At 45.5% G+C, this 13992-nt stretch overlaps 1 protein-coding gene across 1 annotated transcript; it reads left to right on the forward strand.

The window, feature by feature from the left end:
- The first annotated feature begins 3830 nt into the window (after positions 1–3830).
- KPRP (keratinocyte proline rich protein) lies at positions 3831–7754 on the forward strand. The gene is made up of 2 exons (XM_027056121.2): positions 3831–3994; positions 5278–7754. The coding sequence occupies exon 2, from the start codon at positions 5305–5307 to the stop codon at positions 7060–7062; it is 1758 nt and encodes a 585-aa protein (XP_026911922.1). The 5' UTR covers positions 3831–3994; positions 5278–5304; the 3' UTR covers positions 7063–7754.
- The last annotated feature ends 6238 nt before the right edge of the window (positions 7755–13992 follow it).

The following is a 13992-nucleotide window of genomic DNA, read 5'->3' on the forward strand; positions in this document are numbered from 1 at the left end:
AGAGAAAACAAGTATTTATGTCCTAGCTCTTAGGATCAAGGCATCCTAACATACCAGCAAATTCTGTTAAGTAAGGTTCAATAAGCCTGGGTCCCAAAAGGCCATAACTCCTGAAAAGGTTCTCATAGTAAAATAAAACAGAGTGTCTCTTATGTATCTGTAACTCATGTCATTGTATATCTACTTCCCAAGGCCTCTATCTTTAGATCACTTGGCTATTAACCTGATTCTGCCATTTCCAAACTTGTGACCACAAACAAATTGTGACTTCTTTGAACTTTGATTTTCTCAGCTATGAAATGATAATAATCTGTACCCCACAGAGCTATTTTAAAGATGAAAAAAGTTAATATATGTCAAATTCTTAGCAAAGTGACAGTTATATGGCAAATGTTCAGTGAATTATCTCTGGGTTTATCCATGCTTTTTGAGTTGCCTACATCTTTTTAAATTAATGCATCCATATATGCTGCTGTCCCAATGCCTGTGTCTCTTTCACATTACCTATTCCACTCCCAGCTTGTACCCTTATACTTCTGTATTGTTTTAATCTGTAACTTCATCTCTATCTTTTGCTGTATATTTCATTTATCTACCTCTATTTTTGTAATTTTTGCAGATGTCTACAAACTCACTCTCTTTTGATACCTTTATATTAATTTGATAAATCATTGGCGTTACTATCACCTATTCCTAGGTTTATACAGTTATATGTCTAGCCATGTATATTTCTTTAAAAAAAGTTTATTTATTTATTTTGAGAGAGAGAGAGAGAGACAGCATACGAGTAGGGGGTTGGTAGGGACAGAGACAGGGAGAGAGAATCCCTCCCAAGCAGACTTCATACTGTCAGCTCCATCCCACGACTGTGAGATCATGACCTGAGCCAAAATCAAGAGTCGGATGCTTAACTGACTGAGCCACCCAGGCACCCATGTATATTTCTAAATATCCCATCTATCTACACATATTGCAGAAAACTAACACCTCATCTCTTGGTCATTTGCAAGGCTTGCCCTGAGGGCCCTCTTCCATGACCCCACCTCTGTAAAAAAGCAGGAAGCTGGAAGTAACAAGGGGCACAGAGCTCTTTGGTTTCTGGATCGGACAATGTCAACTTGTTTTCCGGTGGGTTTTTTAATGTTTATTTATTTTTGAGAGAGAAAGTGAGAGAGAGAGGGAGAGCGATAGAGCAGGGGAGGGCAGAGACAGAAGGAGACAGAGAATCCCAAACAAGGTCCTTGCTGTTAGCACAGAGCCTGGTGCCTGGCTTGATCTCACGGACTATGAGGTCATGACCTGACCCTAAATCAAGAGTTGGATGCTCAACTGACTGAGCCACCCAGGCATCCCACCCCAGTGGGTTAAGATGTGTGAACCAAGCCCAATTTCATGCCAGTCTCTCACTCGACTCTCCATCCATCAACAGACTGATATTAATTCAGGAATCTAGAGATACAAAGATGAAAAAAAATAGAGGTTCTTCCTTTAGGAAGTGCACATCTTATCAAGAGATGAGTGAGGGAGATATTAGGATTCAAAAATTCACATTTTGGTGGGGGACAGCTTGTCTGTTTTCAGTTTTCCTTCTTCCCTGATTTCCTGATTACCTTCTAGGCCAATATCAAGCCCAGAACTATACACCTTCAGAGTGCCTTGGCCAAATGTATGATCAGAGAACTACTTTCTCTGTTATAGTGGAAAGAGTCTGATCTGCAACTAGAGATACTTGGAGTCTTGACTCTCCAAGGCAACCATTACCTTTAGTTCCCAGACAGATTCATCTCTCTGAGCTTCAGAGTCCTCATCCATAGAATGATAGGGTGGGACTGGAAAATTCCTGGGAACCCTTGTTGTCTTGACCTTCTGAAAGTCTATGATCCTACTCAAGTTTGGAGTGGAATCTGGAGACCCCCTTTGGAATGAGTGATGGAACCCAGAACTCAGACTCTGAAGTCAGGTGGACCTGGGCAGAGACTTCTCCATGGGAGGGATTTCACAGACATGACTGGTATGTGCACTGTAGGTCACAAAGCATTTTTGTACCCATTATCTGATTTTTATCTTCATGAGAACCTGGTGAAATACTTTCACTCCCATTTTCATATGAGAAAACTAAAGCCCAGAGAGCTAAATGGGTAACTGAGTACTGAGTACTTTTGATCAGCCCTCTCATTTAATTCACATGATAATCATATGGCTTTTCTAATTCTTTTCATCTTATTTCTCTTATTTCTTCTTTCTTATCTTCTCCATCTTCCTCCTCATTTTTATTCTTCTGAGGCTCATGGATGTTAAGTAGCTTTCACCCATTAGCAAGTACTAGAGCTCAGATTCAACCTCAAGTCTGTGTAAATCTGAAGTTTGTGCTCATGGCTTGGTCAGAATCTTAAGTGCCCATAGAGGCTGGAGGGTTATGTAAACAAGTGAAATGATCCAGGCAGAAGCATTATTTCACTTTCCTTTAATCTCACCAAAGAAAAACAAAAGCACAAGTAAAATAATAAAAATAAACTTATACTTTGCATTGCATCATGGATATAGTATAGAATGATGGAGAATTGTAGAACATGTAAGTAGGTGTATAACAAAAGTATATGCCCTATCTAAGAGGGGCAGCTATTAATCATTGGGTTGATGGAAATTAGGTTCATCTATGCCAGATCTTTTGATTTTAGAAGAAAAACTGGATGTCTAGAATCTTAAGTATAATTTCTTTATTTCTAAATATTAATGATTAGTTACTAAAATATATAAGCAAAAAATTATGTAGGCAAAAGATAAAAAGATATCCCATCTTGACTATATCTGGCTCACAGGTGCTAGCTTAGTGTTTCTGTCCTGCACTATGCTGTCTTCAAGGACTGCTCCATAGCATTAGCTGAGCACCTGCTGTAAAGCCGTCAGGCTGCTCAGCTCAGGACAAGGATGTAGCAGGCAGCCATCCATCTAGTTGTGCCTTGTTGCTTATGATCAGCATTTACTCTGAGTGGGTGCTGGGTATTTTGAGTATCATTTTTGGCTGGATATTTTTGTATAAAATAATTGCCTTAATCTCACAAAACCTCTGGAAAGAAGATTTAATTATCTCCATTTTTTAGTTGAGCAACTTAATACTCAAGTTTGTTATAAAGGTCACCCAGTTGTAAGTAGCCAACCTGGGATGTTAGCCTCAGCTCTGACCACATTGTTTTCATCCTGTAGAGTTGCCTGTCTTTGAAGTGACTTTAATTGTTTCAAGATAGGGAATTTTTCTGCTTTTATATGTAACTGATGAGAATCTGAGATAAGAAGGAAGTCAGGGGCCTGGACTCCTCTCTCAGGACAGAAGATACCTTTGTCACCTTTCATCATCCCTGACACAAGGTCTTCTAGAGATGGAGAAAAAATTGATAGGATGAAGACAGAGGAAGAAAACAAGAATCTGCTCCTTCATAGTCCAGAAGCTTTGACAGTGCAGTGAGACACTCCCACATTCTGTAGGTGACTATCAAGGACAAGCATACAGGGAGGGAACTGGCTGCTGGAATGTCAACCTGGGTGATGAGCCAGGCAGATGCCAACCAGCTGTCTCATGGTGTAAGCCAGACCCAGAACCCTTTATATAAAGACAGCCCTCTGTCCAGATGCTCAGCCTGAATGTCTGATTGCTGTGAGGAGGGTGAGTCCAGAGGTTGGGTCCTGGGATTGGGATAGGGATGCTTCTAAGGGGATGCCCAGATTCACAGGGGTGAGGCATAGTGAGGCGGGGTGGGGGGAAGTTGTGAGCAGAAAAACAGTGGTACATAAACCTGAGGAGTCTTTTAGGAGGCATAAGAAGAATATCTGTGGAGTTTGTGAGAAGAACTGAGGGTCTAAAGCCTTTGATAACACTGGCCTCCTCCTCAGGTACCATTTTCCTGCATCAGGAGCTCTCTCCCTGGAAAAGATGCTTTAGTAATTTACACCTTGTGAGCAGAGTTGTGTGTAGGAGGGTTACCTTCCCCACAGGCATGTGTGCTTACAATTTTTTAATGTTTATTTGTTTTTGAGAGAGAGAGACAGAGCACAAGTAGGGGAGGGGCAGAAAGAGGGAGACACAGAATCCAAAGCAGGCTCCAGGCTCCGAGCCATCAGCACAGAGCCTGATGTGAAGGGAATGTGTATTTAGATATTGTCTATAAGTGGAGAGGGGAAGGCTTTACCTTTCATTAGAAGCATTTTCAGTATTTCTGAAGCTTATTGAAAAGTGTTTTGTTGAATGGTTTAATTGTTAGATCAGCCACCCTGCTGTGCTGGTCACTGGGTTGCCTGTACACGAACGAACGGGTGAATTTGGGAGGACAGAGGAATGGAGACTATCTTCTGTTTCTCCCTGGCTACGTGTGGTGTTAGAGAGTATGCCTGCATCCTCCAAGTCATGTTTGTTATGCTTCTGCTGTGGAGGGGTTTATGTGTGGCTGAATGTCAATCTTGTGATTTAGGAATCTTGCCCTTTCTGGGTTACCCCATCTTAGGCAGTTGCTCCCTGCTTTTAAGAGGGACCGGGGAGAAACCATTTCTGAGGCCAGCAGACTGTCCCACTTCGGGTGATTTACAACAGCAACCAGCCTGGGCAAGTTGCCATGTTGGTTCTGAGCCTTTCCAAGGCTTGTATGTTGTGTGTGTGTGTGTGTGTGTGTGTGTGTGTGTGTATGTCCATGAGGGTCATTTAAACACATTCACCTAAAAAGATTGAGTGTAGAGAAACAAGCATTTTATGTTGGGTTTGAGCTGGATCCTTGACTTTCTAGTGGATGCTTTGAGTGCAGATGGTACCTGAGTGCTTGCTCCAATACACTCATTTTTACATGTTTTCACATGTATGTGTTCCCAGTGCATGTATGTGAGGATAGTCAAGCTTCTGTGGGTGCATGGCCTCTACTTTGGAAGCAGTGTTACTTCTACCTCCTATAAGTGGCTCTTCTGCCACTTAGGCCAAGGGATCATGCTGTCTTCAACGCCCTCTTGTGTTGAACACTGGTATGTCCATCCTCCAGGGGAGACCCTGGACATCTGCAACCCCTGATGTGCCTTTGAAGCTCCTTCAGATCAGGACCTCAGGTCCTTTTGTAGATCCAAGGCAGGTCTCATGGGCAGCGGTAACTAATATTGAGTCCATCTAACTCAGAAGTGTTCTTGGGTAAAGGTTGAGAGTTGGAGAGGAAAGGACAGGGAAGAAGCAGGGTGTCTTCCCCTTGGTTTTGTCTCCTTTTTCTCAACAGCTCATGCTCCTAACACTGGTCTTTCTACCCTCAGGTCCCATCACCTGCCTGCATCAGAACCATGTGTGACCAGCAGCAGATTCAGTGTTGCATGTCACTCCCCCAGTGCTGTGTGAAGGGCTCCTCCTATCCCTCCCAGAATCCCAGTGCCAGGAGCCAGGTTGTGGTCCAAGCACCTTGTGAGATGCAAATTGTGGAGTGCCCCGCACCATGCCCATTTCAAGTTTCCCAGGTAAAATGCCAGGCTCCATGCCAGTCCCAGACCACACAGGTGAAGTGTCAGGCTCCATGCCAGTCTAAGACCACCCAAGTGAAGGGCCAGGCTTCCAGCCAGTCCCAGACCACCCAAGTGAAGAGCCAGGCTTCAAGCCAGTCTCAAATTTCCTGTGTTCAAAGCCAGGCTCCATGCCAGCCTCAGGTTTCCTATGTGCATTGTGAAGCCCCATGCCCTTTTCAGACCTGCTATATGGAATGTGCTCCAGTTTATTATACAGAAACTTGTTATGTGGAATGCCCAGTCCAGACTTACATACCCTGTCCAGCTCCTCAGCCTGTCCAGACTTACGTGGCTTCTCCCCCAGTTTCCCAGACTCAGGGAAGATTCTCCACTCAGTGCCAATATCAGGGCTCCTCCAACAGATGCTCCCCGCAGCGTCAGTCCCAGGCTTCCTACAGCACCTGTGCCCCGCAGTTCCGATCTGGGGCTTACTACGGCGACTGCGCCCCCCAGCGCCAGTCCCGGGCTGCATTTAGCACTTGCGCACCCCAGTGCCAGGCCACTGGCTCTTACCGGAGCTTCACTGCACAGCGTCGCTCGCGGAGCTCCACCAGATGCCTCCCTGCTCGCCAGCTGCAGCCTTCCTACCGCAGCTGCTCCCCACCACGACGGTCTGCGCCCTACTACAGCGGCTGCCTGTCATCAGCGTGCTCTTCGGGCTCCTGTAACTACTGCACCCCTCCGCGCCGCTCGGAGCCCATCTATAGCAGTGGCTGTCCTCGGGCTCGCACTTCAGGCTGCTCTCAGAGATGTGGTCCCAAGTGCCGGATAGAGATTTCTTCCCCCTGCTGCCCCAAGCAGGTCCCCCCGCAAAAGTGTCCTGTTCAGATTCCTCCCATCAGACGCTGCTCTGAGAGTTGTGCCCCACGACCCTCCTGGGGTGCCCTCTGCCCGGAGCTGAGGCCACGTGCAGAGTCACGTCCACTCCCAAGCTTCTGTCCACCGCGGCGTCGGGACCAAAGTCCAGAGCCGCCGCTGCATCGATGCCCACACCCTGCCCCTTGTCCATGCCCACGTCCTGCTCCGCGGCTGTATCCTCGCCCAGAGCCAAGCTCGAGGTCAGGGCCTCGTCCGTGTCCTCCACCGCGGCGACTCTCTGAACCCTGTCTGTGTCCAGAGCCACGTCCAGCCCCACGTCGTTTCCCAGCGCAGCGTGAATTTCCCGAATGGCGTCCGTGTCTACAGCCCTATGAGCATCCAGAACCTCATTCACTCCCGGAGCCAATTCCCCTTCCAGCGCCGTGCCCGAGCCCGGAGCCCTGTGTGGAGCCCCCGTGCGATCCCAGCCCGTGCTCAGGCCCCAATCCAATCCCATGTCCGGGGGACCTGGGCTGTCATGAGTCCAGCCCATGCCGCCTGGACACCGAGGCTCCAAGCTGCGACCCAGCTGCTTATAACCAGTGGCAAGGAAGTGGTGACAGCTGTGGACCCTGTGATACGATTCCAGAGCCACAGGGTGTCAGTGATTGTGGAGACCAAGGAGGCCCCTATGTTGGAGTAAAAGGAGGTCCTTCTGCTGGAGCAAAGGGTGCTTATTTTTAAAGAAGCATGGCTGAGACATCCCTGCTTTCTGCCCTGAAAATGTCAGACCTCGATTTCCAACATGTCCCTATGTGCCTCTCTCCAAAGGCAGTTGGAGGCTCCCTGCTGCAGAGGTGATGTTGGAACTCCACTGCCTGCCATCTCAGGATCCACACCTGGGTGCCAGGCACCTTTCCAGCCTCACATCTGGATCTTCCCCTATAAGAACCCTCAGTTCTAGCTAGACCAGCCTGGCCGCCAGGGCCACAGGATGTTCCTGCCTCCAAGTCTCTGCTCACCTCCACACCATCCCCCTGCCCCCCGCCTTACAGGGACCACTTCTCTGCTATGCCCAGCCTCTGAAATCCAGACCATCTTTCAAGACCTTTTCTTTGGAGTCTTTTCTGTTTTTTCCTACTCACAGTAACCTGCACTGACTTCCTAGAACTCATTGCATTGTCCACACCAACCATTTGGCAACTGTCTGCAACATCTCTTGAATTATTTACCTTTCCCTGCCCAACTAGGTTGTAAACTCCCATTAAAATGGAGTGAGAATATCCCTAAAGTCCCGTGCTCCTCCTTTGGCAGGAAGCTGCTCAGCCAAATGTGTGGGTTGGCAGCCTGAGCCATGATCTATCCTGATAGGCAGACCCAGGATTGAGGACAGAAGGAGGCCATGTGACAATAAAGACGATACTCTCATAGCCTGAGTCCTGCATAATGACTGGTTTTTTTTACACCTTCCTGACTCTCTGGGATAAGCTGCTTCTTCTTCTTCTTCTTCTTCTTCTTCTTCTTCGTCTTCATCTTCGTCTTTATCTTCATCTTCTTTCAAAATCAATGCTGGGTTTATTGAAAAAAGACTGGGATAAGCTTCTTTATTACTCTTTTTCTTGAGTTTATTGTACCCATGGTCTGAGCTTTCCTTAACCAGTGGGCTTCCTTGTGGGTTTTCTGTCTCCCCTCAGTGTCCTGGAGTCTGGTAGGAGAATATGGATAAAAGGCAGGAGGAATGAGAGAACAAGAAAAATAACTCCTGCTCCTCAATCTGGGTTAAAGCTCTCAGGTCCAAGCTAGACAGGTCACCCAGCAGTCTGTGGAGTCGGTAGGAGGGGGGGAGCTTGAGGAGAACTGGAGGATCTCTGATATTCCACACAGGATACACTCTTCTTTTGTTCAGGTTAAACTGTTTGTACTTTTCTTTTCTTTACTTTTTTTTTTTTTAACATCGTAGAAAAGGTAGCATCTGAGGCTGCCTCTGCATTCCTCTACATCTCTTGAATCCCATTTGGCATGGTGGTCTTGACAGCATAAGGGTGAGGCTTGGAGGCGCAGGAGAGAGAGGGTGACTTTTCCTCCCACTCCCTCCCTGAGATTTTGGTAGAGTCCCATCCCTAAGGAATGGGGTGAGAAAAGTCCTCAAGATACAGGAAGGCAGCCTGGCTATGTGCCTAAGTGACATCCCTCATGACCATGTAACATGAGACCACCTAATCAGACTGTATGTCTATACATTACTCATATATGGGAGACAAAGAAGTAGAAAATGCATACAAGACTATGCCATGTGGCATTTGGTCTCAGTTTTTCGGGTACAAACCCAACTGAGCCAGTGCTGGGACAAATAAAGTTGCTTCCTGGAAAGAAAGCCTCAGTGTCACAACTTTCTGTGCGAGAAACCTGCAACAAGAAGGGTGCTATGGAATGAATGCTTTTGAGGGAAGACTTTCCCCAAAGGGAGACAGTGCCCTGAGGCCCCCAGGGCCTATAGAGGATAAAAGGGGTCCTCTGAAGAGGACACCAGGAGGTGACCCTTGCCTGGACGCTCAGCTCCAGCTCCACAGTTGGGCACCACAGATCTAGGGCCTGGCTCTGAGGACACTTTTCCCTCGCCCCAGGATCTGGTCCTGCAGTGTCAGAGTGGAGACCTAAGAGACACCTGGCAAAGGAAAACTAAGGTTCTTTATGTGAAGTCCATTTGTTCATTCATTTTTTTATTGACAAATATTCATTGCTTACCTGTCAGGTAGTCACTGGCAAAAGGGACATAGATAACCCTTGTTTGCTCTCAGACAGCTTACAGCCTAGAGTATAGGTTCTTAGTGTAGAACTTGGACTGGCAGCATCAGCACCACCTAGGACTTTGTAATAAATGCAAACGCATCACCCCAGACTTACTGAAGTAGAGACTCTGGGTGAGGAAAGCTGGGTTTTAGCCAGCCCTCCACATGTTTCTGATGCCCAGTAATGTTTTGTTGTTACTAGTTTAGTGAAATACCTTATGCAGGTAGAATAGATAGATAGATAGATAGATAGATATAGATGATAAAGATATAGACATAGATATAGATATCCTTTGATTTCCATAATAGCCCATCAAACAGACATTTTTATCTCACCATTTTGCAGAGCTGGAAACCTAAGCACACAGGCCAAAGTCACACAGCCAGACTCAATTCTAAGCTTACCTTCCTGTCTCCTACTACATATGGCACCTTTCATCTCAGTCACAGTCCCTGCCTCTTCCAGAGTTCTTTCCTGTATCAACTCAGTTATTTTTCCAACACACTTTTGGAGTGATCTCATTTATTGGACAGGTTATTTTCACCAGTTTTACTTTTGCCTCTTCTCTTCAAATCTAGGTTGCTCTAGGACTATATCTGCTCTGTGGCACAGGCCCCAGTGGCCTGGCAAGGCCAAGACACCCCTATTTTTCTATCACCCAGGCTCCTGGGTGGGGATGGGGAAAGGCTTGAAAGACTCAGATGAAGATTCTCATTAGATCTCTCCCCCTGTTCTCTCAAGCACACCCTAAACAAGGACCTTCTTGTCTGGAGGATAAGTGGGGAGAAGTCCATTCCCTCAAGATACAGAAGAAACACAGACCTGGCTGGAAGACAAGGGCATTCTTTCCTAGGAAACCCCATCCTCCTTAGGCTCAAGGTATAGGTCAACACAGAGGCTCTTTGTTGCAATGATCCATTACATGCACTGTTCTCTGAGGATAGACTCTGGCCCCCAGGATACCTAGCCTGGATATGGAAAGAGATTAGATGATGGTAGAATAGGGAGGTCTTTGGGTGAGTCAGGCTGGGCCTGAGGCTCCCTCACAGACGGTGCATGAACCAACCCCAGTGACATCTCTGTATCCAGAGGAGCTGACAGCCCAACACTCCTCTCTCCTGGGGCACCAGTCTGAAATTGGGTCCTCCACCTCCTCTGATATGATGCCCAGGCTTGAGCTTCTAGTTAGGCCACCTGTGAAAACTTAACAGCCTCTCTATGGCAGCTATGAGGAAAGGGCTGTTTGTGAGTATGTGTGTCTTCATATTCTTTTGTGGGCTTGTATTACATTGCATGTGTCTATGGGTCTGCTGTTATATGTCTGTCTATTTTAAAGCTTGGAGTTTCCAAGATGTATGTGGCAATGGGGACTGCAACCTCAGGAGTGTGGTTTAAGATATACCTATGGCCCTTCAATCTTGGCTTTGGATGACCTTTCCAGTCATCTCTTCCACTCCCTACCCTCCACTCTTTCATGGATGACCTACCTCTCAGTTCTCCACCTTTTCCTTTTCTATTAACCATTTGAACAAAACTTACAGGGCTGAGGATTGGAATTTCAGAGCAAAGAAGACTGTTTATAAAAGCCCTTTAAAAGTACTCAAAGGCCTGTGAAATAATCTCCTTATTGAATATCACACTACTAATCTGAGGCAGTGCACATGCTCTATAGCATTGTTTCCAGTTCAGTTTGGCACCATTGCCCAGAAATGCCAATGCATTGGGCAGTCACAAGCAGTGAGGCAGAGGTCGGCCAGACTCCTTGACATCCAGTAACAGGGCCCAGCTTCCAGAGATGAGGGGCTAGTTAGTCTGAGTGAATGTAAGAGAGATTGGGTCTAAAGACCATGCCTCCCACCCTGGAATCCTGCTTATATCTGTCTGAAATTCTCTATCCTTTCCTTTTTTCTAAGCCTCCTTCCCTGGGATTAGTGTCTTGCAGAATGAGGGATTGCACTAGATATTCTCAGAAGTTCCTTCCAGACAAGGTGGGTTAGCCACAGTTCCTCTCTGCCACAGATACTAGGCAATGTGGAATGACCTGGGAACCCACTTAAAGACACTTAAAGAGCCCCAGGATTCATCCCAGACCAACTTAAATTGAATTTATAGAGGAAGAATCTGGGACCTCAGTTTGAAACTTATTCTGATCAGCTGGAGATAGAAACCATTGCTATAGTGAATACCTAGGGGTATGAGCTACCCAATATCTACAAGGAGAGTTGAAACTTGCACACATCTGGCCACAGCATGAGGAGGAGGTGGACATGGTGGCAAAAATGGGGCTGAATACAAACTGGTTTTTGTGAGAAGTTTAATGTAATTACTCTATGTGAGAGTCAAATATTCTACTCCTCAGTCTAGGGGCACTACAAGACCAAGCAGTCTCTTATTTTCTCTCAATTAAATCCCCAAACACTGGCACCTAAAATACCCAGAATGGGGCTCTTGAGCATGGCTGAAGTAGTGGGGTTGTCTGATATATGTTACAGATACTATACTAGGAGAAGGTATATTTGGTATATTTCTCCTTTACCTAGGCATTACCTAAGCATTAAGAGGGAGAAATTCCACATTCCATAGTTTGTCCTGTAGACTAGAATAGTCCTGGATGAATAAACAAATAGAAGTGTTATGAATAAGGGAATAGCTCAGCTCTTTATAATGGAGTGGATAGGTAGATAGTAGTAATCAGAAGACAGGCAATGATCATAACATATAGAAGAATATCCAGGTGGTGAACAAGACTTGGTCCCTGGCTATAACATACTCCTGATTTCTGGCCTGATGGGACATCCCAGAAGATCCACATGCCCATGGCTTGAAACTAGTTAGGAAGAGAGGGTGATGCCTGTGATCAATGTGCTTCCCCACCACCAGGGACCATCAAACTCATTCCTCCAAAATATGAAGCTTCCTGACCTGGAAGGCAAATCTAGAAGTATCTAGAAACTTAGGAATTACCCAAGCTATGCTAAACCCACCCATCATTATCCTCACATCTTGTCATAGGAACCCTGAGTTGTGTTAACACCTTTCCTCTATTCTCAAATGTTATATCTGTCAGAAAGAAAACCACTTACCAACTTGTATCAACATATCCATTCATCTGAAAACCATGAATTGAGACCTAGCTATCTGTCAGGAACTGTGCTGGGTTTTGGAAATACAATGGTGAGCAAGGCAGACACTGTCTTGCCCACAAGGAGTTTGAGAGGCAATAGAGCTTATGAGAGCTTCAACATGTGAGGCACAGGGCACCATGGAAACCTATAGAAGAGGCAGTTAAGTGACTCAAGTCCTTAGAGGAGGTACCTACTCCCTCAGTGGGAGTTATCTGATGAATGGAGGAAGGAGGAGAGTGTTCCAGGAAGAGATAACAACAGGTATACTGTCATTAAACTGACATCATGACAGATAACCCAGAGAGGAGTATTTCCTCCTTACTTGAGCATCTTTCCTGGTTCCTAACCAGGTATGGTGCCAGGACTCCATCCTTACCCTGCTCTAATAAACTTCTTATCAATATTTTAGAAAAAAAACTTGAGAGGAAGCTGACCTAAATTTCAAGTGACTTCAAGTTATGAGGGAGGATTGAAGAACAGAGTCCTATTTAACATGGGTTAGAATAATGGACCTAATCTGACAAGATAAAATGTAATTAAGATAAATGTGAAGTTCTGAGTTTAAGTTAAGGATCTCCTCTACTTGTAGATGAGTGGATGCATGGAGAACCACACATACAGAGAAGTTTGGTTGATTAAAATCTTAGCATGGGGCGAGTGTGGCACATGGTGATTGAGCTCTTGTTCTTCATTATTAGTCATGATAGTGTTGCTGTGCTTGGTCCAGACAGTGGTGCAGACAGTGCACAAATGGGAGTGAGGCTGGAGGATGATGTGTCATTCCACTATGTGTCAGACACCACTGGAGACAGGAAACTTACATCCTTCCTTATACTCACAACTTGAAAAGATATTATTATTTCCTCCAATTTATAAACAGTGTCACACACACACATACACACACTCACACACTCACACACACACACACACACACACACACACAAATCTAGTGAGGTTAACTAATTTGGTCACACATCTAAGATCTAATAATGCTAGAATCCAAGCCCAGGCTTATCTTGCTCCAAAACTTGGTCTCCCTTACTGTGGAAAGAAGAATAATGTTTGTTTGTTTGTTTGTTTGTTAAAGTTTATTTATTTTGAGAGAGGAGAGTTCATGTGCAAGCGAGCAAGTAGGAGAGGGACGGGGCGGCGGGGGAGGGGGAGCAGTTTCTGCATTGCCAGAACAGAGCCCCATGTGGGGCTCAAACTCATAAATCATGAGATCATGACCTGAGCTAAAGTTAGCCACTCAACTGACTGAGCCACCCAGGCACCCCTTAAAAGGAGTAGCATGTTGCTTTCTTTTATTTATAAGGCTTTATTTCAGGAACAGTAGAACTCAAGAGTTTAATCCAATGGATGGAAACCATTTCTGGCTAGAAATAAAGAGGATAATTTGATTGTCACAACTGTGTAGAAATGGAACACACTGTTACTCTCATATTCAATAAACATTTATTCAAATACTGAGTTTTTACTGTGTGCCAGGCATTATTCTGGGTGCTTGGGACACATTGGTGAATGAAATAAAAATGCTTATTCTCAAGGAACTGATATTCTAGCAGATGAAAACACAATAAAAATGGACATGTTTTAAAAATATATACAACATATTAAAATATACAAACAGCTCTGGAGATAAGAACAAATTCAGCAATGGAGATGTTTTGGTGGGCATCCCAGACAGTGTAAGAAAGGGAGGGGAACTGAGCTCAATATGTGGAAAAAAAGGCCCCAGGAGGTGTGCAACTGTGAGCCA

The sequence above is a fragment of the Acinonyx jubatus genome, chromosome C1 (genome assembly GCF_027475565.1).
Source record: "Acinonyx jubatus isolate Ajub_Pintada_27869175 chromosome C1, VMU_Ajub_asm_v1.0, whole genome shotgun sequence".
Lineage (NCBI taxonomy): Eukaryota > Metazoa > Chordata > Mammalia > Carnivora > Felidae > Acinonyx > Acinonyx jubatus.

Excerpts from the sequence above, each read along its gene's own strand:
- KPRP (XM_027056121.2), top strand. The coding sequence starts at position 5,305 with ATGTGTGACCAGCAGCAGATTCAGTGTTGCATGTCACTCCCCCAGTGC.